Source organism: Schistocerca cancellata, chromosome 12, assembly GCF_023864275.1.
Source record: "Schistocerca cancellata isolate TAMUIC-IGC-003103 chromosome 12, iqSchCanc2.1, whole genome shotgun sequence".
Classification (NCBI taxonomy): domain Eukaryota; kingdom Metazoa; phylum Arthropoda; class Insecta; order Orthoptera; family Acrididae; genus Schistocerca; species Schistocerca cancellata.
The window spans coordinates 144,339,790-144,364,638 of record NC_064637.1 but is presented as its reverse complement, the minus strand read 5'-3'; the positions used below and the strand labels follow the sequence as shown (position 1 = coordinate 144,364,638).

The 24,849-nt window shown below is 40.9% G+C and overlaps 1 protein-coding gene across 1 annotated transcript in view; it reads right to left on the bottom strand.

The window, feature by feature from the left end:
• LOC126109739 (activin receptor type-2A) overlaps nucleotides 1–24,849 on the bottom strand; it is a 117,151-nt gene that overhangs the window by 6,408 nt on the left and 85,894 nt on the right. The window contains exons 7-10 of the mRNA XM_049914794.1: nucleotides 20,012–20,156; nucleotides 16,946–17,125; nucleotides 9,437–9,568; nucleotides 3,612–3,750 (exon numbers count right to left, since the gene is read on the bottom strand). Coding sequence (XP_049770751.1) covers nucleotides 3,616–3,750; nucleotides 9,437–9,568; nucleotides 16,946–17,125; nucleotides 20,012–20,156 — 592 coding nt within the window. The 3' untranslated portion in view covers nucleotides 3,612–3,615. The remainder of the gene's footprint in view (nucleotides 1–3,611; nucleotides 3,751–9,436; nucleotides 9,569–16,945; nucleotides 17,126–20,011; nucleotides 20,157–24,849) is intronic.

Genomic DNA, 24,849 nt, shown 5'->3' with positions numbered 1-24,849 from the left:
TCAAAATCACAAAAATTTAACTGAAAACTAAAACAATGAAAAATTCCCAGAATTGTACACAATTCCCGGGTTTTTCCCGGTTTTCTCCTGGATGAAAAAATTCCCAGGTTTTTCCCAGATCTCCCGGTTGTCCCGGGGCGTATACACCCTGGTCAGTTCATCCGCAGTGTTTCTGACCTCTGAGCAGAACATCAATAACGTGTTAAAAATCAACAACTGCAGAAATCTGCAGTTGTTGAGTGCAGCCTCCTAAACAAGCATAAAATACTGTTTAACAAAATGAAAGTTTCGCCCCAAGCTCCTCCATATTAGGATTCTGTAATTAAAAGAGGCAGCAGAAATAAGAATGTTGGAGAAAATCTTCAACCGTGACAGCAGGTGTAATCTTACAGGAGCACGAAAGTCAGCTCTCGATGCCGAGAAGAGCCAGAGATATTCGTCGCAATGTTTACGCATCGGCAGGAGCAGTGGCACCACCAGTGCAGATGTTCACTCCATCTGTGACAGCGTGATGTAATTACTGACCAACCAGAAGCTGTCTGTGGGCTAAATAAGGCAATTACAGGAGCAGTTTTGACTGTCAGTTGCTCCTGATGAAAACGACGGAGGTAATCGTCGAAAGCTCAAGATTTTACCCTGAACTGACGCAGTGAGAAGTTCGAAAATGTTTTCTACAAGTGCTGTCGCAAAAGATTTCATTCTCAAATTATTTGAAACACTGAAAATCAGAGTTTTACTGCCCCTATAAGCAGGGCAACAGCATAGGCAACCTGCAACTGCGACTGGGTTAGCCGTTTAGTAATACAGATGGGGAACAAATCTGGCAAAGTCATTTCAAAGAAAACACACGCCATTTGCTGCGAGTGATTTAGACAAATCACAGATAATCTAAATCCAGATCGCCAGGCGTGAATTTGAACTGACGTACTCCGGCATGCGCGTCTAATGGACCTGCCGATACCATCTGGAAACATTTCTTTCACGCTGATGTTGCTGCTTCAAAAACACACTTTGAGAGTATTTGTCGCTGTCCACACTTTTCTGTTTTTTGACATGTGTGAACATGAAGTTGTTAGGTGGTAAATCTGGTAAATACATGCAATGAGACATTAATCTGTTTTACACACTTACTATAGTAAGAGGAGATTGTATGCAACACATCAGACGAAAGATGAGTAAAAAGTTTCTGTCACTGGAATGAAGCTCGCTCCCTACAGCAGTCTGTACTGAAATGAATCTCCCTGTTAAAATAAAACTGAATGCTAGAGGGCATTATGTTAACGTTTATGCCATTATTTCTGCTTTTCATAGGCAATGTTCTAAGAACTGAAGTTCCAACGCCAAAGCTACAGAATTGACAGCACTAGAACAAGGATGTTACGAAGACTGGCTCAGCCTCAGAATTTGGGCTTATTCCAGACTACAGCTCAAGGTGTAGCTTAATGTGAGCCAAAATGGGTACTAGAAGAGCATAAACACGGGTTTGAAGTACCTGCAAACCTAGAGTGTCAGATATCCTGGTATCACCATGCACTGTTCATCTCTAACACCAAAATTCTGTCATCTGTCACTGAACATACTGAGTGCAGTTACACCACCCACCGAGTGCCACCAATCTCCAGTCCCTGTCCATTTTTATCCATGCTCGCTACTCTGAGATTCCCCCAAGAGGTCGGACGTACTTGTACATCTGCACTGAAGAAGGTGGATCCATTGCCCATCTAGGTGAATCAGCTATTTGAATGTGTGGTGTCTGTTCTTTCGGACACGTCCAAAAGAATAGACTCCACACATTCAAATAGCTGATTCACCTAGATGGGCAATGGATCCACCTTCTTCAGTGCAGATGCACAAGTACATCCGATCTCCTGGGGGAATCTCAGACCAGTGAGCATGGATAAAAATGGACAGGGACTGGAGATAGGCGGCACTCGGTGGGTATGTGGGTCAGCTGTCAGGCATGCCGAGATAGGCCGTGCAGTTGCGGTGAACACTGTCCTGGGTGGCACAGTGGTTAACACCACCACCTAATAAACACGAGATCGCGGGTTTGACTCCCGGTTTAGCACATATTTTCACCAGTCACCATCGATTCTGTGTAATGTCCCAACGCAGTTGACATCAGTAATCCCTTCACTTTCCTTTCATTTCTGCCCCCTCCACATTTAATTTAAATACACCGAGAGCTCTGTAGCTTCACTACAAGTCTCATCCATATTGGACCCTCAGACCTAAACCTCTGTAAAACATTTTTGCAAACCATCATACAGGTCCAGTTGAAAACAGCAAAAACTGGACCACTTTTTAACCAAGAAAAATGAAGATTCTGGGCTACTGAGGAATAAACCTGCATACTACTTATAAAAATATTTTAATTATATTTACAAACAATTGTCATATACTGATAATGAAGAAGCTTTCGATAATCCACAGAAGTTGGGGAAAAAACAATAAAAGGAGAACTCCCTGGACATCTTAATTAAGTTATGAAACAACTCAAGAACAACACAAAAATGGACAGGTATTTGGACAAAAATATGCAATAAGATAAAATATTGTCAAACATAATGCACAAGAGCAAGTCCTGAACTATAAATATTTAATACATTGTGTAAACTAAAAATGAGAGACCGAAGCCCCAACTGGTAAAGTAAAAATGTGCCCAAAGCACCTCCAGAACAAAAATGAAACCATAAAAACCGTAGCAGTTCAACACTATCATATTGTCCTGTAATATGGACCATTCCCACGACTGGTGAGTAGATAAAATTAGGCAGCAAATATGAAATTTCCATGGAGTGCCAAAAGTAATAATCTGTTAATGAGATTTTAATAAACATTTTTGGAACAGTGATTAAAATTTTTTTTTAATTTTTTGTTTTTAAAATTCAGTCTTGATCACACCACGTATGTTACAAGAACATAGGTGACTGGTTTCGGTCATATCACGTGACGATCATCAGACCCATGGCATCCTTCGAAGATGGTAGGTGGAGCACCCTTCTCAGCTGCTGTGAGAATGATGACTTCAAATATCGCTGGCCATGACTTCAAGTATCACTGTTAGTTGGTGCTTTGTACACAAGCAACTAAATCAGTTCGTGAGAAATGTCTGGGAAGAAATGAAATATCAATGGTGTGTATCAAAACAACATTCCAGGTCCAACTTCCCATAAATTGCATTGCGAACCAAATACAAATTTTACGAATGTCCAATGTACTGATGGGGATTGTCTGTTGCACGTCCTGTGAGTTAATGTACTTGGACAGGCTGAACGAGGAAATGAAAAACTGCGGATTTAGGTGTCTCGACAACATTTCAGTCAAACAATACTATATTAAGGTGGTGTGGAAGTTCTAACATGTGCACAACAAAAAATTTCCAACAATAAAGATGCATGTTGTTTTTATGATGCTCTGAGAATGATTTCTATTACCACGCACACCATTAACAAGCTTTGCGACTGTTAGACTTTCCTGTAGGCAATCATTCTCTCAGGCGATGTTTTCAAGTGTTCAGCCTTTTTTCAGATAGTTTTCTAATAATTTTGTAGCTGCATAATTTTAACAGTAAGTTATGCACTGGAAGAACTAATGATCCCTTTACGTACCTTATTAAATGTGCTCTTTTGTGCAGGACATTGACCTCGCCTGCATGGAAAGCCTCTCTACGACGCAGCTGGCAGAAAGCCTCGCTTCTGCATCATGGTCCCAACATTCCTCTATGGTGTCGCAAAGCACAGCCATGCCCTAAAATGTGAACAGAGAAACATGTCGTCTCAAATAATGTGCAAACATATCACTACAGCTAAAATCCATTAAAACATAACACAACTACAATAAACAGGAGCATAAGGAGAAAAAGTTGTGACCAGACTGTGACGAATCAGTAGTTACTCCGCTTATTTCTGAATAGTAGGCTTCATTGTTGTGCAGTAATTTCTGGTAATTTCCAGCACGTGTACAACTTATCGGCAACTGACTACTGAACCATTACAATCACTGTGGATTGTAATGAACTATCACAACCAACACTCAGCACGTATCATATCATTCTTTAATCCTACAAGATGTAAGATAATTTCATATTTGGAAAAAGGTATAATAAAAACAAAAAAAAAAAAAAAATAACTCAAGATGTGGTTTGGGTTGTGAAATGGGGTAAAGAAAGAAGCCCTGTTTAGAAAATTGGGATGGTGGCTTGAAGTGAAGACGGGAGTGTTTCCATCATAATTTCAAAATTGTGTGGGCGGAGAGATCAATGACATTACAAAGCATGTTGGACCCATCTTTGCTGAATTTAGATCTGCACGTAGAGAAAAGATAATTTTGCTGGGATTACAAGCAGATTACAAGATAGCAATATCCCAGTTATGAAGTCATCAGCCGAGTAGCGATTATTCCTGCATTGACAGCATTGAAACTGCTGCAGTCTCTGGATGATGACTATGCCTTTAATATGGACCTGATTCATTCTATCCTATGTTATAAACATGGGATACCCCTAAAATGACATAAAATTATTAGCAGATCTCTCCTTCTGCATTACAGTGAATACACTTCAACATTTTAAATGAAATATGACAATACGATTCCTTCTACCGTGCTGCAAAATTCTATTGTTGAGGCTGCCCATTAATAAATAATTCACTGTGGATTTAATACTTAATGCTGAACTCAGTAAACCTGGCATCTCTTAATTCATATGCCATTAGTCTGTGCTCAATCAGAACCTCTTCAACTCCTGTAACGACGAGGGAGGCGGAAATCTGCTCCGGAGTCTGTGCTCCAATACCGCCCACAAGGGTTCGATGATGTTCAAGTCCGAGAACTGTGCTGGCCAGGGAAGATGCTGCAGTTCAGTTGCATGCTTCTCATACCACAATTGGACTGATCCGGCTGTGCGAATGGGTGCATTTTCGTACTGAAATATGGAATCATTGTTGGGGAACAACATTTGAATCATGGAGTGCACCTGATCATCTAAAATGTTCATTGGCTGTAACACGACCTTTGAGAGTAATTACTGGACCAGCAGAATATCATGATATGGCTGTCCACACCATTACACTTCCACCTCCATGTGTATGCTTCTTTTGGTACTCTCCAGACATAAACTTGGCCTGATGTTCGAAAAAACAAAAATGTTGACTCGTCGGACCATATGATGTGTTTCCACTGATCAGCCGTCCAGGATTTATGCTCCTGACACCATGTTTTACACTTCTTTGCATTGGTTGTCGTCATTAATGGTTTCGGTATAGCAGCTCATCCACGAATATTCGCTTCATGGAGTTCTCGGTCGACAGTGTCGATAGGTACGGGGGTCTCGAAGATGGCTATTAAGCTCTGCAGTAACTTTAGCAGCCACAGTTTTGTGTTGTTTTGACACAATTTGTGTTAGCATACAACGATCTCTGTCATTTAGTTTTGATTTGCACCAACTATTACGTTTACGTGATGATGTCTTTCCACATTTTGTGTAGGCAGTCATGACTGTTTAAACAGTTGCTCTTGAAACTTTCAATAAGTTGGCTGTCTTGGTTACTGATGCTCCAGCTACTCCGGCCCCCACAAGCTGCCCTCTTTGGAACTCTGTTAGGTCTTTCATTGCATGTTGACCTCGGCCTCAGAACACAAATATGAAGTGTACACTACTCGTAAACAACCTGCACTGATGCCTAGTCCATACTGAATACACACAGTCCTGCGCGACATGTGCCTTACCCACATTGTTGACCATGAAACACAACCATCACATTACTACCACAGTTCTCATTATTTTGCCTATCCCCTGTATATTAAGTGCATGTATGTTATTATTCCATGGAAAATTCAGAATGGAATGTAACAATATTATAAAGAGGAAAGTTGCTACTCACCATATAGCGGAGGTGCTGAGTTGCAGATAGGCACAACGAAAAGACTGTCACAAATTAAGCTTTCGGCCAGTAAGGCCTTCATCAAAAAATTACCACACACACACACACACACACACACACACACACACCTGCATGCGCACACGCAAAGGCAACTCTCACACACAACTGCAGTCTCAAGCAAATGAAACCACACTGCGAGCAGCAGCACCAGTGCATGATGGGAGTGGTGATCAGGTTGGGGTAAGGAGGAGGCTGGGGCAGGGAGGGTAAGGGATAGTAGGGTAGTGGTGGTGGACAGTGAAGTGTTGCTGGGGAGCGCACAGGAACAAGGTGGAGAGAGGGTAGGGCAGCTATGAGCAGTCAGGAGGTTAGACGGAGAGGTGGGGAGAGCGGTGAAGGTAGCAGAAAAGGAGAGAGGTAAAAAGACTGGGTGCGATGGTGGAATGAGGGTTGTGTATGGCTGGAAAGGGAACAGGAAAAGGGCTGGATGGATGAGGATAATGACTTACAAAGGTTGAGGCTAGGAGGGTTATGGGAATGTAGGATATATTGCAGGGAAAGTTCCAACCTGTCCAATTCAGAAAAACTGGTGTTGGTGGGAAGGATCCATATGGCACAGGCTGTGAAGCAGTCACTGAAATGAAGGATGTCATGTGTGGCAGCATGCTCAGCAACAGGGTAGTGCAGTTGTTTCACGGCCACAGTATGTCGATGGCCATTCATGCAGCAGACAGCATGTTGGTTGTCGTGACCACATAAAATGCAGCACAGTGGTTGCAGCTTAGCTTGAAGATCATATGACTGGTTTCACAGGTAGCCCTGCCTTTGATGGGATACATGATATTTGTGAGTCGACTGGAGTAGGCGGAGGTGGGAGTATGTATGGGACAGGTCTTGCATTAGGTCTATTATAGGGGTACAAGCTGTGAAATAAGGGGTTGGGAGCAGGGGTTATTTTAGGGATGGACGAGTATATTGTGTAGGTGCGGTGGATGGTGGAATACCACTGTGGGATGGGTGGGAAGGATAGTGGGCAGGAGATTTCTCACTTCAGGGCATGACAAGAGGTAGTCGAAACCCTGGCGGAGAATGTAATTCAGTTGCTCCAGTCCTGGGTGGTACTGAAGAACAAGGGGAATGCTCCTCTGTGGCCAGACGGTAGGACTTTGGGAGGTGGTGGGAGACAGGAAAGATAAGGCACAGGAGATTTGTTTTTTTTTTTTTTTTTTTTTATGCGGTTGGGAGGATAATTACAGTCTGTGAAGGTATCAGTGAGACCGTCGATATATTTCGAGAGGGACTGCCCATCACTGCAGATGCGACGACCTCAAGTGGCTAAGCTGTATGGAAGGGACTTCTTTGTATGGAAGGGGTGGCAGCTGATGAAGTGGAGCTATTGCTGGTGGTTAGTAGGTTTGATATGGATGGAGGTATTGAAGTAGCCATCTTTCAGGTTGACGTCAACATCTAGGAAAGTGGCTTGTTGAGTAGGACCAGATGAAGCAAATGGGGGAGAAGATGTTGAGGTTTCGGAGGAAATGTGGATACTGTGGCATCACCCGGATCCAGATTGCAAAGATTTCATCAATGAATCTGAACCAGGTGAGGTGTTTAGGAAGGAATCCTCTAAATGAACTATGAACAGGTTGGCACAGGATGGTGCCATGTATAATGCCTTCAAAGGAGAAGTCATTGTGGGTGAGGATATAGTTGGTTATAGTGACTAGGAAGGAGGTTGTTGGTTTGGAATCTATTGAGTGTTCGGAAAGGTAGTGTTTAATAACGCTAATGCCATGGGCATTAGGAACGTTAGTGCAAAGGGAGGTGGCATCAATACTGATGAGTAGGGCACTGTTTGGTAAAGGGACAGGAACTGGGAGAGTCAGTGGAGGAAATGGTTGGTATCTTTTATATAGGAGGGTAATAGGTTGAAGGTATTGGTCTATGAGAGCAGAGATTCTCTCAGTGGGGCGAAGTATCCAGCCACAAAGGGGGTTCCGGGGAGGTTGGGTTTATGGCTTTAGGAAGCATGCAGAAGGTAGGAGTGCGGGGAATGGTAGGGGTGAGCAGAGAGGCAGACTCTGGGGAGAGGTTCTGGGATGGGCCCAAGGGCTAGAGGAGTGACTGGAGATCATGTTGGATTTCTGGAATGGGGTCACTGTGGCAAGGTTTATAGCTGAACGTATCTGAAGCTGGCAGAGTCCTTCTGCGTAATCCTTGCAATTAGACTACCTCTCATCGTGCCCTGAAATGACAAATGTCCTGGCCACTATCCATCCAACCCCTCCCACAGTGGTATTCAGCCATCCACCGAACCTACACAATATAATCGTCCATCCCTACACAACCCCTGCTCCCAAACCCTCCCACCACCACCTAATCCAATCCCATCACAAACATCACCTACCCCATCAAAGGAAGGGCTACCTGTGAAACCAGTCATGTGACCTACAAGCTAAGTTGCAACCACTGTGCTGCATCCTGTGTGTGCATGACAACCAACAAGCTGTCTGTCCACATGAATGGCCACCTACAAACTTTGGCCATGAAACAACTGGACTACCCTGTTGCTGAGCATGCTACCACACATGACATCCTTCATTTCAATGACTGCTTCACAGCCTGTGCTATATGGATCCTTCCCACCAACATCAGTTTTTCTGAACTGCGCACGTGGGACCTATTCCTGCAATATATCCTACATTCCGGTGACCCTCTTGGCCTCAAACGTTGTTAGTCATTATCCTCACTCATCCAGCCCCTTTCCTGTTCCCATTCCAGCACTACACAACCCTCATTCCACCATCGCATCCCATCTTTTCACTTCTCTCCTTTTCTGCTACCCTCACCGCTCTCCCCACCTCTCCGTGTAACCTCCTGACTGCTCATAGCTGCCCTACCCTCTCTCCACCTGGTTCCTGTGCACTCCCCAGCAGCACTTCCCTGTCTGCCACCTCTACTCTACTATCCCTTACCCTCCCTGCCCCAGCCTCCTCCTTACCCCAACCCGATCGCCACTCCCATCGTGCACTGGTGCTGCTTCTCACACTGTGGTTTCATTTGCTTGAGACTGCAGTCGTGTGTGAGAGTTGCATTCGCATGTGCGCGCGCGGGTTTGTGTGTGTGTGTGTCGTCTTTTTTTGATGAAGGCCTTACTGGCCGAAAGCTTTATTTGTGACAGTCTTTTTGTTGCGCCTGTTTGTGACTCAGTATCTCCACTATATGGTGAGTAGCAACTTCCCTTTTCATAATATTGTTGTATGTTATCATTTACATATGTGAATGTAATTTATGTATGGGAATGTAATTTATGTAAAGTGAAAGGTCTATGATATTATGGACTATACTGCTTGCCCACCATGGGACTCAAAATTGAAAAATGTAATAATGTTGACAGACCTTGGCTTGACCTGTCTAACTGGAAAAAAGTTCCGAGGAAAAACTGCAAAATTAGCTGGCAGCTCTCTTTTATCTTATAACTAACTTTTGTTGCAAACATGCTTTTGTCCACAACATTACAGGAAAAGCGTAGCCGAATAAAAACTGTCACATACCGGGTGACTGCGCCAGTGCTCACGCAAGCAAGGGCGAACTTTCTTCTGTACGACGCATTCTTGCATGTCTTCGAGAGTTGGGTGCTGTCCGACTTCCTCTTCAAAAGGTAATAGATACTCTGAAACTGGACCCTGAAATATAACAAGCAGCAGATGAAACTACAACTTATTTTAAGGTACAAATATTTATGCTTACACACGCTTGCAAGAGTAATTTTTTTCTCTGAATTTGTCTACAACATTCCAGATACTAGTCTCAGAACATTACACGTGTCTAATTAGATGCGTGAATTCAGTGGATGTTGTCTCAAATGTTTAAAAACCAGTGTTAGCCATTGAAGTTGTCAACTGCATAAAAGAAACAGTTGTCGATATGTGCTAAGATCTTCATTATCTCTTACTTCACAGCAAAAATATCAAAGAGATATATCTGTACCTATGAACACTAGAAATATATATAAGAAGGAGAATATCGTCTGTGGTGATGGCGAGCACCAAACTAGTATAAATTTCTCTTGTACTAGCTCTTACTTCTTTAGTCTGAACTACTTAAATAAATTACTTCCGAAGCAATAAAGATGCTCTTTTAGTAACTGTTGGCCAGCTCAATTTCTATTTAATCCTTTAGTTGTAACTAAAGTAGTAACGCCTTTTTGTTAAAAAAAAAAAAAAAAAAAAAAAAAAGTAAGCCATTCCAGCCTACTAGTAGCACATGCATTTCCATTTCCTCTAGGAAAAAATTTACTGCTGGCATTATTACGTCACTTTTTGACAATAATATCATGTTAGTGTGATGTACAACTACCACCATCCATTACTAGCAGGTGACACGTGTTAATGTAAGTGGCACCTGCAGCTTTAGATATGAGCTAACAGCAACATGGAGGTGGCCAAGAAATGTTCAAAAAAATTCCAGAAAGTGAAAAAGAGCAGTTTGCTGAAACAATGAAAAAGTACATAACCACTACTGAATCTGAACAGCACAGTGAGAATATGCTAAAAAGGAAAAACAGATGCTTTGGAAGAAATACATGTTGAATACAACACAAAAGCTCTTACACAAAGATCACACGAGCAGCTTAAAGTAATGTGGAAGGATATGAAAGTGAAAGCAAAGACAATGAAAGCTAAACATAATCGAGAAAAATTACAAACTGGCAGTGGAATAGCAGAGACGAAGACAGACAATATAAGCCAAATGGTTGTTGATATGACCGCACGTTTTTGAGGGGATAACTAGAGTTAACAACAATGACACAACTGAAAAGAATGTGAGCCTTTCTAGCAACATTGATGATAGCTACTCTGAAAATGGCAATGAAACAGCTGAAAGTGAACCTTTCTCCCATAGTCACAAGCCTCAGCTTCCATTCTCTGGTGGGGAGTTATCAGAAGGTGCACCAACAATAATAATAATAATAATAATAATAATGGACAGACGACATGCAGTTGCAGCGAAGAACCAGGAATTATTGGAAAAATGTAGATGAGTTTCATTCGTTAAACATGCATTTAATATGAGAGGAATATAATGCAAAAATGCTGTTTATTGAAAGACAAAGAGAAATCCTGGAGGAAGAGCTTAATCTTAAAGTGGAAGTTATGGGATTTTTTCTGAACACTGAATGTACATTCCATTACATATCTGGTAGCAATATCAGCTCATTTGTAGCACCCTTCAGCTCCTGTGTGAGGTCAAAACACAAAATTCATATGATGTTTGGAGAGAGCATATCTACTATCTCCAACAAGCAACCTATTATACCATTTTCAAATTCCGCAGCAACATTCAAAATCTTCATATTGGTACCCCAGATGATTTTTTGTGTATTGATAAAAAAGAAATTCTTTCAATTTCTGCTTAGTTATGCTTGTGCTCTAGGGGGACAGAGTATGGGTATATGCACACAATCTGTGGGCCCTATGACATTTGGCAATCCACCAATTTCATAGAATTCCCTTCTGTTCCTTGATGTACAAGGTCTGTCCGAAAAATTCCAGAAATCTGTCCACAAAATTTTTCTGCGCATATCTTTTACTTATTGTGCATGTCTCCTTCAAAATACTCTCTTCCACAATTGACACACCACTCCCGTTGCTATTTCTACTTCCGGAAGCAGTCTTGGTACACCTCTTGCTGGATTGTGCGAAATGCAGCCTGCGAATTTTATCTCATCTATCATTGCAAATCTTTGTTCTTTCAGAGGGGTTCTCAACTTTGGAAACGGAAAAAAGTCCACAGGGACCAGGTCTGGAGAGTATGCAGGATGAGGCAGCACAGTGATTTCATTTTTTCTACAATAGTCACGCACCAGCAGGGACGAATGTGCAGGTGCGTTATTGTGATGCAAGAGCCATGAATTGTCTCACCACATTTCAGGCCATTTCCTTCTCACATTTTCTCGCTGGCATCTCAACAATCTCCGTGATACTACCATCAGTTTGTCCCTGCGGCACGAATTCAAAGTCAAATAAAACTACGAGCATGGCTTTGACATTTGACCTGATCTGTCAAACTGTTTTTTGGTCTTGGAGAACCTTTCACGAACCATTATGAAAATTGAACCTGGGTCTCAACATCGTAACTGTAGATCCATGTCTCATCACCAGTAATGAGTCTCTTAAGGAACAGCTCATTCTCATTTGGGTGATCCAAAAGCTCTTCACAGATTTCAAGATGAAGGACTTTCTGGTCTTAAGTCATGGTCTTGAGCCGTGGGACGAACTTGGTGGCAACTCGATGCATTCCAACATGCTGTGTCAGGATATCACGACATGATCCAACTGAAATGTTACGTTCTTCTGCAATCTCTCAGATAGTCAGTCTTCGATTGGCATGCACAATTTTGTTCACGTCCTGACATGAGTGTCATCGGCAGAAATCTAAGGGCATGATGAATGAGGGTCACCTTTAACTTCTGCATAGCCATTTTTAAATCATGTGATCCATTTGTAACACCGAGTATGGCTTAAGCACTTGTAACCGTTAGCTACCTGCATCTTTGATGTTTCTCTATGAAGATTTTATTGAGTTTCATGCAAAATTTAATGCACACGTGTTGCTTCTTTACTCTGCCAAAACGAAATTCGCAAACTGTGTGACACAACATTTTACATAATACAGCACTGGACAATAACTAACAGATATACAACAATGAAACTTGTGGCAGTGACACATTAAATACAGGTATGTGCAGGTATGTCAACCATATTTTGCTCCAACACACCACTGGCGCGAAATTACGAATGTTCCGGAATTTTTTGAACAGACCTCATATTTTCTTGGTTTTCAGGCAGCAACACACACAGTGACTTTATGGCAATTAAACTGTTTATCACACTGTTAAAAGCTCTTCCAGCAGTAGTACGATGTACGTTAATGAGATCTCCTGCTATGATTTGATAAGTACCTGTGCGAAAGGTTCACAGACCACAAAGAAGTTGCAGTCTAGGAAGCAAAGCACGGTTCCTGCCAGAATTATGTTGCAGTAACTGCTACAGCACACCAATCAGCAACTCAACAGAATCCTTACGGAACTCAAACCACTCTCTGAAATCACTGTCACTATACATCACAAATGGGTCTCTTCTCTCCCTTAAAACCCTTATCCTTGGGACGTCTACTTCTTCTGCCATTTCAACACATTCTTCGTAGTCCATGTAATCCACTGAATTTGGTACTTAATATGCAGAAACCAAAGAAAACATCTTGCTCTCCAACTTTACTCCTACTACTGCTTACAAGTAAATTTGGACCTTATTTCCTGCTAAAGTTACTAACATAGTAGCATACTCTCTGTGGGTGCTCTGCGCCAGTTATGGAGTAAATAAATTTACTTCTGGAGTAAACCAAGAATTTACTCCTGTAGTAAGTTACTCCTTTAATTCAGTAATCTTGACTGGAAGTCACTCATTTTCATCTCTATTAACAACTTACTATTTTAGTTTCATTTACTCTTGGTTGGTGCTTGCAACCCTTAATGTTTTCAGCACAATGTGTCTTGCAGCTCTCAAATATTGAAAAAAAGACACTTTTTTAAACGTTAACACCAAATCTGCTATTTATTTAACAGTTCACCAGTTTCAGGCTTTGCACAATTTCACAAGCCACATATCTGTATTTAGGTTATGTTTGGATTGGACAATTCTATTTATGTCGTCACACTTTTATGTATCTCAGATCTTCATTATCCAACACAATGTAAACCACGAGACAAGAATACCTGATATACAATCACGAATTTGTTCTTACTGGATTACACTGTTTATCACGTTGGCTTATTTATCACTGGTGTTCTTGTAACACCTGGCAAATTATTTTCTATCATTAATAGTATAGTTGCACAAATAATGTGAGAAAATTTAAAGTTTCCTACAGAGCAAAACTGTTGGCTCTCCTAACATCATACATTACATAAACTCAATACATTCTGTGACAAACTGTAATAAGTGGCAATTGTCACATATAGAGGCAATGAACAGCTATCACAAATAATCAAAAGAGCTAAAATTGTCACAATACTGAAACCTGGGAAAAATGGAGATAATGCAGAAGATTATAAGCCTATTGCCTCCCTGAGTGTCTGCTGTGAGTTGCTGGAAAGAATAATATTGGAGCTGACATCGTCAGCATATGACACAGTTCGGTGAAAAGCGATGCTCCTAAAATTCCTTAAAATAATCACCTGCAAAAAACTTGACACCCTCCTGAACAACATGTCGGCCAGCAGAGCGACTGAAGTGCACCTAAACGGCAACGTAAGCAGACCTTACAAACTGAATGATGGATTACCACAAGGATCGGTCCTTGCCCCATTGCTCTTCAACATATACACTGCGGATATATCCACTACTACTGCTAGAAAGTTTATATACACTGACAACCTCGCACTGACAGCGCAGTCCAATGACTTCGCAGCAGCAAAAACCGCGCTCACAGAAGATCTTCAGAGACTCGAGGACAAGTTCTTCATAACCTGGAGACTGAAAGCGAACATAACTAAAACAGAGATCAGCAGCTTCCATCTGAGCAACAGACAAGCCAACTATATTCCTCAAGTTCGGTATCGTGGCCACCTGCTGAAGTTCGATCCACACCCTAAATATCTAGAAGTCATCTTGGATCGATCCTTGACCTACAGTGCACATCTAAGCAAAACATCTCCTAAAATCAAAAGCCATAACAACATTCTACACAAACAGGTTGGGTCCCACTGCATCTACTCTCAGAACTACAGCACACGCCCTAGTATACCCAGTAGCTGAGTACTGCAGTCCAGTATGGCTTAACAGTACCCATACAAAAAAGGTAGATGTCCGGCTGAATGACACAATGAGGATTATATCAGGCACCATTGAGTCTACTCCGCAGAAGTGGCTACCAGTACTTTCTAACATTCCACCTCCTCATCTCCAAAGAGCATTACCAATGAAGAAAAAATGGCGTAACTGCTGTGACAACCCTCACACCAATACTTGAAGACTGTCTGCATGTAGATCTTAGGCTGAAATCTCGGAACCCTTCTTGGATTCTAGGAAAGAAGCTGGCCCGAGATCAGTTTACAGTAAATGAAGCTTGGTGCAGCAACTGGCTGTCTTCAAATCCAGACAGATCTTGACTGATCTCTCACCCAACCAAGCAACCCCCCCGGTTTCAACCAAACCAGGAAAATCTGGACATCACTTAACCTGATTACAACCCAACATGGCAGATGTCAGTTTTGGAAGCACAAGTGGAAGATTGTCAATAGCTTTTTCTGCGACTGGACTGTGCAGATGTGCCTCAGACCATCAGCCACATTTTTGTGGACTACCCACTTCAAAGGTTCAATGGAGGAGATGTAAAACTTTAATTCTTAAAACTTAATTTTTTATATATCTTGTCTTGTCATGGTTTCTGCAACATTTTCAAATCCCTACCTCCCTTGAAGCTCAATGAATCTTATTTTGCTAGTATCTAATGCAAATGAGAAGTGAATACAGTTCAGTCTTCAGAGAGCACCCTCCACATACCTGTTTTATACAAGCTGTTGGGATTGTTTCTGTCCACAATTTTATTAAACGACCACAATAAACAGACTACTGCACAATATTTCGACAACTTCTTCACATGCTGTGAGCTGTGCTATTATGTGTACTCACTGCCTGGACTCAACCAGATAGTGAAGTGTTGCTGGTGTTGTTCCACTACAGCTCGGTTTGACTCCCAGTGTGCACTACACACTTTGATGATCATCTGCTTTTCACAGCCCATACTGTTATTCCATGACACACGCATAGCCTTAATGTTTACCAGCTCTGGTGAGATAGATTGATGGTAAGATCATGATAAATTGGGTGCCAAATCCCAAACCTTGTTTTTATATAGAAAACTGTGTTCCAGTTTTTAGGTTTACTGACACCTTTATTTGGATTAACCCCTTAATTAGTGTGCCCCAGGTACTTGGCATTCGCACCATATTACTTGCCTTCTCATATTTCATTTTATGATTGTATTCGAGGCAGTGCTTGGTGATAGCTGATTTGCTAGATAGTTTCACTAATGTATTCCTGATGTTCTTCAAAACTCTCCTTTTGCCTGCTCCACCCACACAAGACATGTCACATTTGCTTGACTGGATGTAATGTTTCTGTAAATGTCTATCTACCATTGTGAAGACTGAGCCAGCATAGAGTAGATAGCAATTCTTAGCTTCTCTTTTTCTTCCCCAGCCTCAACTTCTTCTGCGGACACTTCAGTCAATAAAGAAAAAAAGGCTTCTTTGTGATGCTAAAAGATGATCTACCCGAAAGCATGTACCGTGTGAATGTAGTACATCTTACAGGAGGCAGACTATTAACAAGTCTAGGAGGGGTGTAAGGAACATCAGCACACCCAACTAAAACAACTGGGCGAATCAGCTGTCACCATACTCTGCCTCGAACACACTCTAGAAATGAAACGTGAAGAGACCAGTATCGTGGTGCAAATGACAAGTTTCTGACACAGAGTAATTAATATATGTATCCAAATAAAGATGTCAGAGAACATAATAATCTTAACGTAGAGGTTTCAGTTTAAACAAGGCTTGGGGTCAAGTACATGAAGATCTCAACAGCCAACTTACCCACCAGAGCTGGAAAATGCTTTGTCCTCCAGAACTAGAAAATGGAGAGGGAACGTGTTTCACAGAAAAATAGTGCACATTCAGAAAAACCAATGAGCATCAAACTTCATAAGGGACACTGGAAGTCGAACTTGGCTATAAATACAGGCACGAGACCAACAATGTTTCATAGTCTAGGAGTGTTGAGGCAGCTCGTTAGCATAACAACACAGACACAATATTTACTGCAAATTCTCCAAATGTACCCAATCTCACCAAAATCAGAAACAGGTCTTTTCTGCCCCCCCCCCTTCCCCTCAGGGAGTTATCAGTAAAACTTTCAAGCACTGGGATAACACGTTTACATACTGTGCAGCAAATTTTTCATATGTCGATGCCGCCTTACAGCTTTCTGCCAACTTACGTCAGGGCCAGTGCACCGCGATGCCAATTCCCACAGCACCAGGCCACACGCATACATGTCGATGCGCAGGAACGAGTCGCGGCAGAAGTTTATGGCGCCTTCGAGTACCTCCGGCGCCATGTAGCGGCGCGTTCCCACCTGGCCGTGAGTGTCTCCACAGGGTTTCCCGGGCACAAAAATCTGAAAAATAATTTTTTGCTCAATAAAGTTCACAGTGTCCACATTTTTTCTCATACTAGGGAGCAGAAAAACTGGCAGCTGGAGGGGCAAGTACGGAAAGTGTTTCCTCTAGCTCCTCTGCACCCATCCACCACTCACGTTCTTGTCTTACACACCTCACTCATCAGAAGTCGGAAGCTGTCGGCTCAAAGCCCTATGGATGTATAAACAATGTGTTACAAGATACTCACTTGTAAATGACACAACAATTGTAATTGGCACACAGCACACTGAAATACAGATTTTATAGCCTGAAGCAGACAATGACTTCTTTTAAACAATTTATTACGAATGCAAAATCTGTCGAGAGAATGTTTAGAAAATACTGTAGTGAAATGGCAGCCATTGTTCTATGTTTAAGCCTTTATTAATGTATTCTTGTTTCATTTGTAAGATGTAATAGAGCAAAATACACAATTAAATATTACGCAAATTACAAAGCTATTTCAATTTTTATTATGTGAATATTTACGCATCCCTCACATTTGAATGTTAGTTTTGACTTCCATACAGTACAGAAAACACAGGTCTTCTGATCACTAAGAATTCCTTTGACAAATGTGTCAGCACAGGTGCTGTACACCCAGTGGCTGTTCTGTCTTACAACGAGAATTTCTTTGAGGAGAGATGGAAGGGAATACAAAACGAAACGAAGTGTTGACAGGGAACAGTGTTTGTCACTTTGGAGAGAGAAGAAATAGGAAATGAAATTCATTTAATGGAATTTATTTTTGCTTAAATGTTCAGCAATAACTATGTTTCCAATGAAATTTTTTTGGATGCATACTGTGTGGCAAATTCACTCAGTCCAATCTTCCAAGTAACACCTTTTAGTGGGTTCCTCGAGTAAGTTCTCACATCTTTCATTCTGAAGCCCAAAATTTTTATCTGTGATCTCTCCTTTCACTAAGGCCCATACATTTCCTTTCAAATTGTACTGGCAATGAGTAAGAGGGCAACCTGTCCAGCTCTCTCTCTCTCTCTCTCTCTCTCTCTCTCTCTCTCACACACACACACACACACACACACACACACACACACACACACACACACACACTCACGATAACTGGTGTTATCCATGACTATCATCTTCTAAGCTATGATGTTTAGTTACATTGCTAGTCATCTCTTGATGAGAATCATCAGATTTGCTAGCTGTAAATATTTGCTCTCCACTTTTGATGAAACCATATTCAAATGATCCCTTGAGACAATAAGTCTGTTGCCTTTGCCAATCATCACTTTGAAACTGCCACTGCTCTTTGAATCTTGATGATGAATAATTTTTTCACACAAGTCGCCCTACGTGCTAGAATATTGGATCTCTCCATCAGATTGTTTCTTCCATCGTTGCATTTTCTGTTCCTGAATCTCAGACATTTTAATAGTTTTCCAATAGAAAGGCAGCCTCCAGTGAAGTCAGCCTCATAAAGCAAAATATCTGCCACCTTTTGAATGGAGGGATTACAGACACTGTCGTAAAATTCCAATGCAGTACGATGAATGCTGTCTTCCTGGAAATCGTCCAAATCAGTGGCAGTTCTTCCACTAATATCTTTCCTCAGGGACTGAAACTTTGTTTCCTGAGGACAGGGCTCCATTCCCATGCTTCTACACATACTCTCCGTACAGTTCTGAGTGAAACACCACACGCCTTTGATGTTACAGTCTGCAGCGCAAATAATATTTCGTCTCTTCTGGGATTGTCTTCGAGGCCACAAAAAAAATTCCTATACTTCTTATACGACTCACTTTGCCTCCGTGTACCTCGTCACACTTTGGAAACTTATGACACTTCCGTACAGCGAGAGCATAAGCGAATGATGGGTAGCAATGAAGTTGTGAAGTTTGCCGGCGGTAACACAAATGAAGTTCAGTGCTGGCACATAAACCCTGTCAGTGACAACTGACTGGTAGTCATTGCTTCTGACAGTACTATCTGGATGGCACCTGTGGCTGAAATGACACTGTGCCAACATCATGCATGGACAGGATCAAAGGCTTCTCACTGGCACTTAGAAATTTCACTATTTTGTCTGCTGTGAGTAAACTTTGCTAATTACTGTACTATAATGGTATGTTTCAAAACTGTGATATAAAACAGTTTTTTTTTAGTACTCGAGAATATGATACACATGTATGTTTCATATTTGTAAATCTTTTGGTCTCTATACTGCCTTTTAGTTCTGCATTGATACTTTTCAATTTTGATTATTCCTCTGTGATTTTTCTTTCATTTATACTTTTGATTCAGTAAAGAGAGTAGTTAATACGTCGATCAATAATAAGCAAACATAATTAATATAATTTTCCAAAAAATACATCAGTTTTACGAAAGTCACACTTACAGAAAACATGAATGCACTAATTAATTTGCAAATTCCAGTGGGTGATTGTTAAAGCACTTAGTAAGTAAAGAAAATGTTAAATGAAGAGAAACAAGAGAGAAGATGGGAGATTCTGTAATTTAGTTGCAAAACTAATGTCACTAAAAAATTACAACTGTAATTATGTTGGTAAACAGAGTATACCGAGTGTCAAACATGAATTTGAATGCTTTGTTGTACTGATTGTTATGGAAAGTTCTGAATTTGTTTGTCATACCTGGAGTGAATAAATTACAACTTCTAAGTCAGGTTACTTCGATCCAGAACCCTAGATCTGTCAATTCGACACGAAAAAGTCTTTGGTGTTGTACACATTATACTACCTGAAAAATCACTGCAAGTCATTCAGGGTATGTCACAAATGAAATCAGTTAAACGACAAACGTGAGGCTGTCCTGACCATAATACTGTACTGGAATAAAAGCAATTGCATACCAACAATCTCTGAAACAAAACGTACCAGTGCCAGTCCAAAGTCGGCAACACACGCAGAGAGATCAGCACGGAGGAGAACGTTCTTAGACTTGAAGTCACGGTGGGCGACAGCTGGCTTGTGCAGATCTCCCCTGGGGGACGGGATCTCCTCGTGCAGGTGCATAAGGCCCCTGAAACAACACAGGAGCACTTGTTCTGAAGCATCACAGGAAAAAAAAAAAAAAAAAAAAAAACCAGATCGGCTGATTTACCACAAAAGCAAAAAAGGAACAATGTGCAGGCCGAATCTCTAAGTGTAATTTATTTACAGTTATTAGTCTCAATGTAGAAAAGTAAAGAAACTGCAAAGAACTATTCAGTAGCTAGTATTCCAAAATATCTCAAGGTATGGATATGCCAACTATTTCCAAAATGCTGTAGAACATTCACAACACCTCCTTCTCGCTTTTCAATTCCTGGCCGTGTTGTTGTTGTGGTGATGAAAAAAATTCCACTCGTATCGATGTCAGGATCTGACTGCTAACAGTTCCCCACCTCAAACTGCATGAACATCATTGCTCCCTCCCACATACACAATTACAGCTTCCACAGCATCTTTTGTTTTTGGCTGCCTTTTGTTGACACCTATAGCACTATCTGCTATTTCCCACCATGTCTCACTAGTCACTCGATGCGTAAGCTCTGCAAGGACTTTCTCAACTTCAGAGAATGTAAGCTTTTTATCGTGAATTTTAAAATTTTCCCGGCGAATTGACTGTTCGTACAAATTTCGGGCTTGCAGCCGGTCGTTGTTCAATTGAACGACGACCAGCTGCAAGCCCAAAATTTGTTTGAACAAGCTTTTTATCGTTTGCAACGACATATTGCTGTATTTCAGTACATACACCCTCAATGTATTCAAATGAAAATTATATTCATACAGCTGAATAATTTCATGCCTGTGCCTTTTAAAAATATGTGGTCAGTTTTTTTCCCTCAATTTAAAACAATTAACGCTTCATCAAATTTTCTATCAGGTCGATATGCCATCTTCTCAGCCCATTTCATCCTCCTGTGATGCCCTAATTCCAGTCTTATAGTGAATACAACGATACAGTGAACAACAGAATTGTATACCACATTTTACCCACAACAATGACTGATAGCTTCGTGAGATTTATTACAAGTGATTTTTCAAGACACTTCCCTTCATGATAATCACCTATACTTCACGATAATCACCTGTGCTTTTGAAAAGAAAAAAAAGACGTTTAGCACAAGACTTTCTAATGTACTGGCACACAGTACAATAATTTGTCCCCCCTCCCCCGTTTTTTGAGGCACTGCTGTTGTCCCCTCAGGGATCCACCACTTGAACCTTTACGTAATGAATGACTGCTGACGATCCAAGGTTCACCCAGATACAATTTACTGAAAGTTGTTAAGTGACATCCTCTTCTAGCATTACTTTTGCTCAACAGAAGTAGTCGATACCAAAAATATTTTCGAATTTTGAATAGGTTAATATTATCTCAGCTGTTTTTCTAAGAGAATTTCATATGATTTCGTACACAATGTATTATTTTTCAGGTTAAAACCTGTAAAAAGAAATAGCTTTATTTTCTTTGTTACAATTGATATGTACTAGCTCTGAAAGGACAGTTGAAATTATTTTCTTTTAGAAACATTTGAAATTATGAAGTATTTGGCACACTTAAAATTTCTATTATTAATTATGCAATTTAGTTCTGTATATTATGTTTATTTCTGGATTAATTTATAAAATAATAATATGAATTAATAGAAACTAATTTGTCAAGAGAATTTGTAAACCCTTTGGAGTATTGTCAATACCACAGAGAGACAGTAGTGGGCATGCCTCTGATGTGATCGGACGTGTTTTTGTAATTTGGAATAACAATGCAATTTTGGCTTTGTTAATGTAAAAATTCACTAGACAGTGTGATACAGAAAAATGTGAGAACATATTATCATGAAAAAAAAAAAAAAAAAAATTGAACAGGCTTACTTCAAAACTTATTTCAATTGGAACCATGAGAACCTATAACATCAAAAAATTTCAGCTTCAAGAATCAGCCCCTACATGTGAAGAACTGGAGACAATTGCGAGAAAAGAAGATAAGTAAAAAGTTTATTGTAAATCTAACTCCTCTCCAAACTTGTTAAAAGAGTTAACCATAAAAACAGTGACAATCAACAAATTATGTGAGGTAGGGGTAGATTGCAAGGTCATACCCCTCATCCTTCTGCACTGCCATGCAACATCTGTCTTTTCAATCAACATTTTTTGTTCATTAATAAATTGGCAACTAAATGAAGCCTTTGTCCTTTAGTGCCAAAAGCGATGAAAATTTACTGTTATTAAGATGACTGTTTTCCTTAATCAACACAGATAGTTTAGAAAGTGTTGCATGTTCTTTTCTCTTATAATAGTTACATATACGATGATTAATGGCATCTCTCTTGAAATTATTCTGAGCTGTCATTTGCTTCCTCCTTGGCTGCTTTTATCCTGGCTTTGTTGTGTCAGATTCATCACAATCCATGTCATTCAGTTCCTTCTTTATAATTAAAATTCAAAAAATTTTCAGTACTCTTTACAACTTATGCAGCAAGAAGTATGGGCTCACCATGCTCCTGGTACATAGTGTCACTACTCCAGAAATCATTGCAAAAGAGCATGAAATGGTTATGGAGGATCACCGATTGAAAATGCATGGAACTGCTCATGCTCGCCAGATGTCAGCTGGAAGGGTATATCATCTTTTTACTGAAGAATTAGAAATGAAAAAAATATCAGCGAGGTGGGTGCCGTGACTCTTGATGCTGGATCACAAACACACAAGAATGGACATACCGGAACAATGTTTGGCCTGTTTCTGGAGAAGCAAACAAGATTTTTTGTGCCGGTTTGTGACCACTGATGAAACTTGGGTACACTACTATATCCCAGAGACTAAACAACAGTCAAAGCAGTGGAAACATGCTGAGTCTCCACCACCAAAGAAAGCAAAGACAATTCCTTTGGCGAGAAGCTCATGGCATGTGTTCTGGGTTGCGAAGGGGATTCTGCTTGTAGATTATTTCCTCATTGGCAAACTATTATTGGAGAATACTATGCTTACTTCATGGACAAATTGCAACAAAAGATACACAAAAAAAGGCCAGGTTTAGCAAGGAAGAAAGTCTTCTTCCATAATGGTAATGCTCGCCCGCACACATGTGCCATTGCCGTGGCAAAATTACATGAACTAGGGTGTGAATTGTTGCCACACCTGCCTTATTCACCTGATACGGCTCCATCAGACTTCCATCTCTTCCCAAAACTGAAAATTTTTCTTTGTGGATGAAAATTCACTTCAAACGAAGAACTGATAGCCGTAGTTGACCACTACTTTGCAGGCCTGGAGGAAACTCATTTTCATGATGGGATCGAGGCACTAGAACATCATTGGACCAAGTGCACTAATCTACAAGAAGACTACAGTGAAAAATAAAAAAAAAAGTTTCAGTGATGTAAATACTTTTTTCTATTCCGTTCCGAGAACTTTTCAAACCACCCTCGTATTTTCTCCTGCCACCGCTTGGTGAGTACATTTTCTTATCCATCCAATTACAATGCGTTTTCAAAAATAAGAAATGGTACATCCTTCCTGGAGCTGAAACTGGTATCTCAAATTGTAGAACTATTTACGTTGATACGTCAAGCTGTTATTTGCCTCATAACAACAACAATGATAACAACAACAACAATAATAATAATAATAATAATAATAATAATAATGAAGGAGAAAGAAGGGGAGAGCAGAAGGAGCAGTATCAGAGAAAGAGAATGTGTATGTGTATGTGTATGTGCGAGTTTGAGTGTGGGGGGGAGGGAGGGAGAGGGGGAGGGAGGGAGGGAGGGAGGGGGGACGGAGGGAGGGAGGGAGGGGGGACGGAGGGAGGGAGGGAGGGGTGACGGAGGGAGGGGTGAGGGGGGACGGAGGGAGGGGTGAGGGGGGACGGAGGGAGGGGTGAGGGGGGACGGAGGGAGGGGTGAAGGGGAGGGGGGAGGGAGGGGGCAGGGGGAGGGAGGGGGGGAGAGAGGGGCGCGGCAGAGTAGAGTTGGAGGAGGACAGTCCAAGAAAAATTGAACTAATCTCATTATACCATGTTGTCCTTCAATTCAACTATTCAGTCTTTTTAAATGATACAATTTATAATGATATAATCAATCAGATTTCCCAAATATTAGAGTTTTTCATTCCTACACTATGTGATCAAAGATATCTGGACACCCCCAAAAACATATGTTTCTCATATTCGGTGCAGTTATGCTGAATGGAGAAATATTATCTTGGAAGCAGGATAGACATTGTCTAGAAGTGCACCATAGAAATTAAAACAAGGATAGCAATGGCAAAAGAGGCATTTTATAAGAAAAGGAGAATTTTCTGTAGCAGGCTGGACAGAGAACTCAGGAAGAGACTAATAAAATGTCTTCTATGGAGTGTTCTTCTGTATGGCACTGAAACATGGACTTTGAGGAAGAAAGACAGAGAAAGGCTAGAGGCTTTTGAGATGTGGACATGGCGGAGGATGGAAAGAATAAGTTGGATGGACAGAGTAAAAAAATGAAGAGGTACTGAGAAGAGTGGGAGAGAAAAGACAGTTACTAGATGTAATAAAAAGAAGAAAAAGAAATTGGATTGGGCATATTTTAAGAAAGAATGATGGACTGATAAAAACAGTTTTAGAAGGTTATGTAGACGGGAAATGGAAGTGAGGAAGGAAGAGATTTCAGATACTGGATGACATGATGGATGGTACAAAATACAGCAGCCTTAAGAAGAAAGCAATGGATCGCAGAAAACGGAGAGG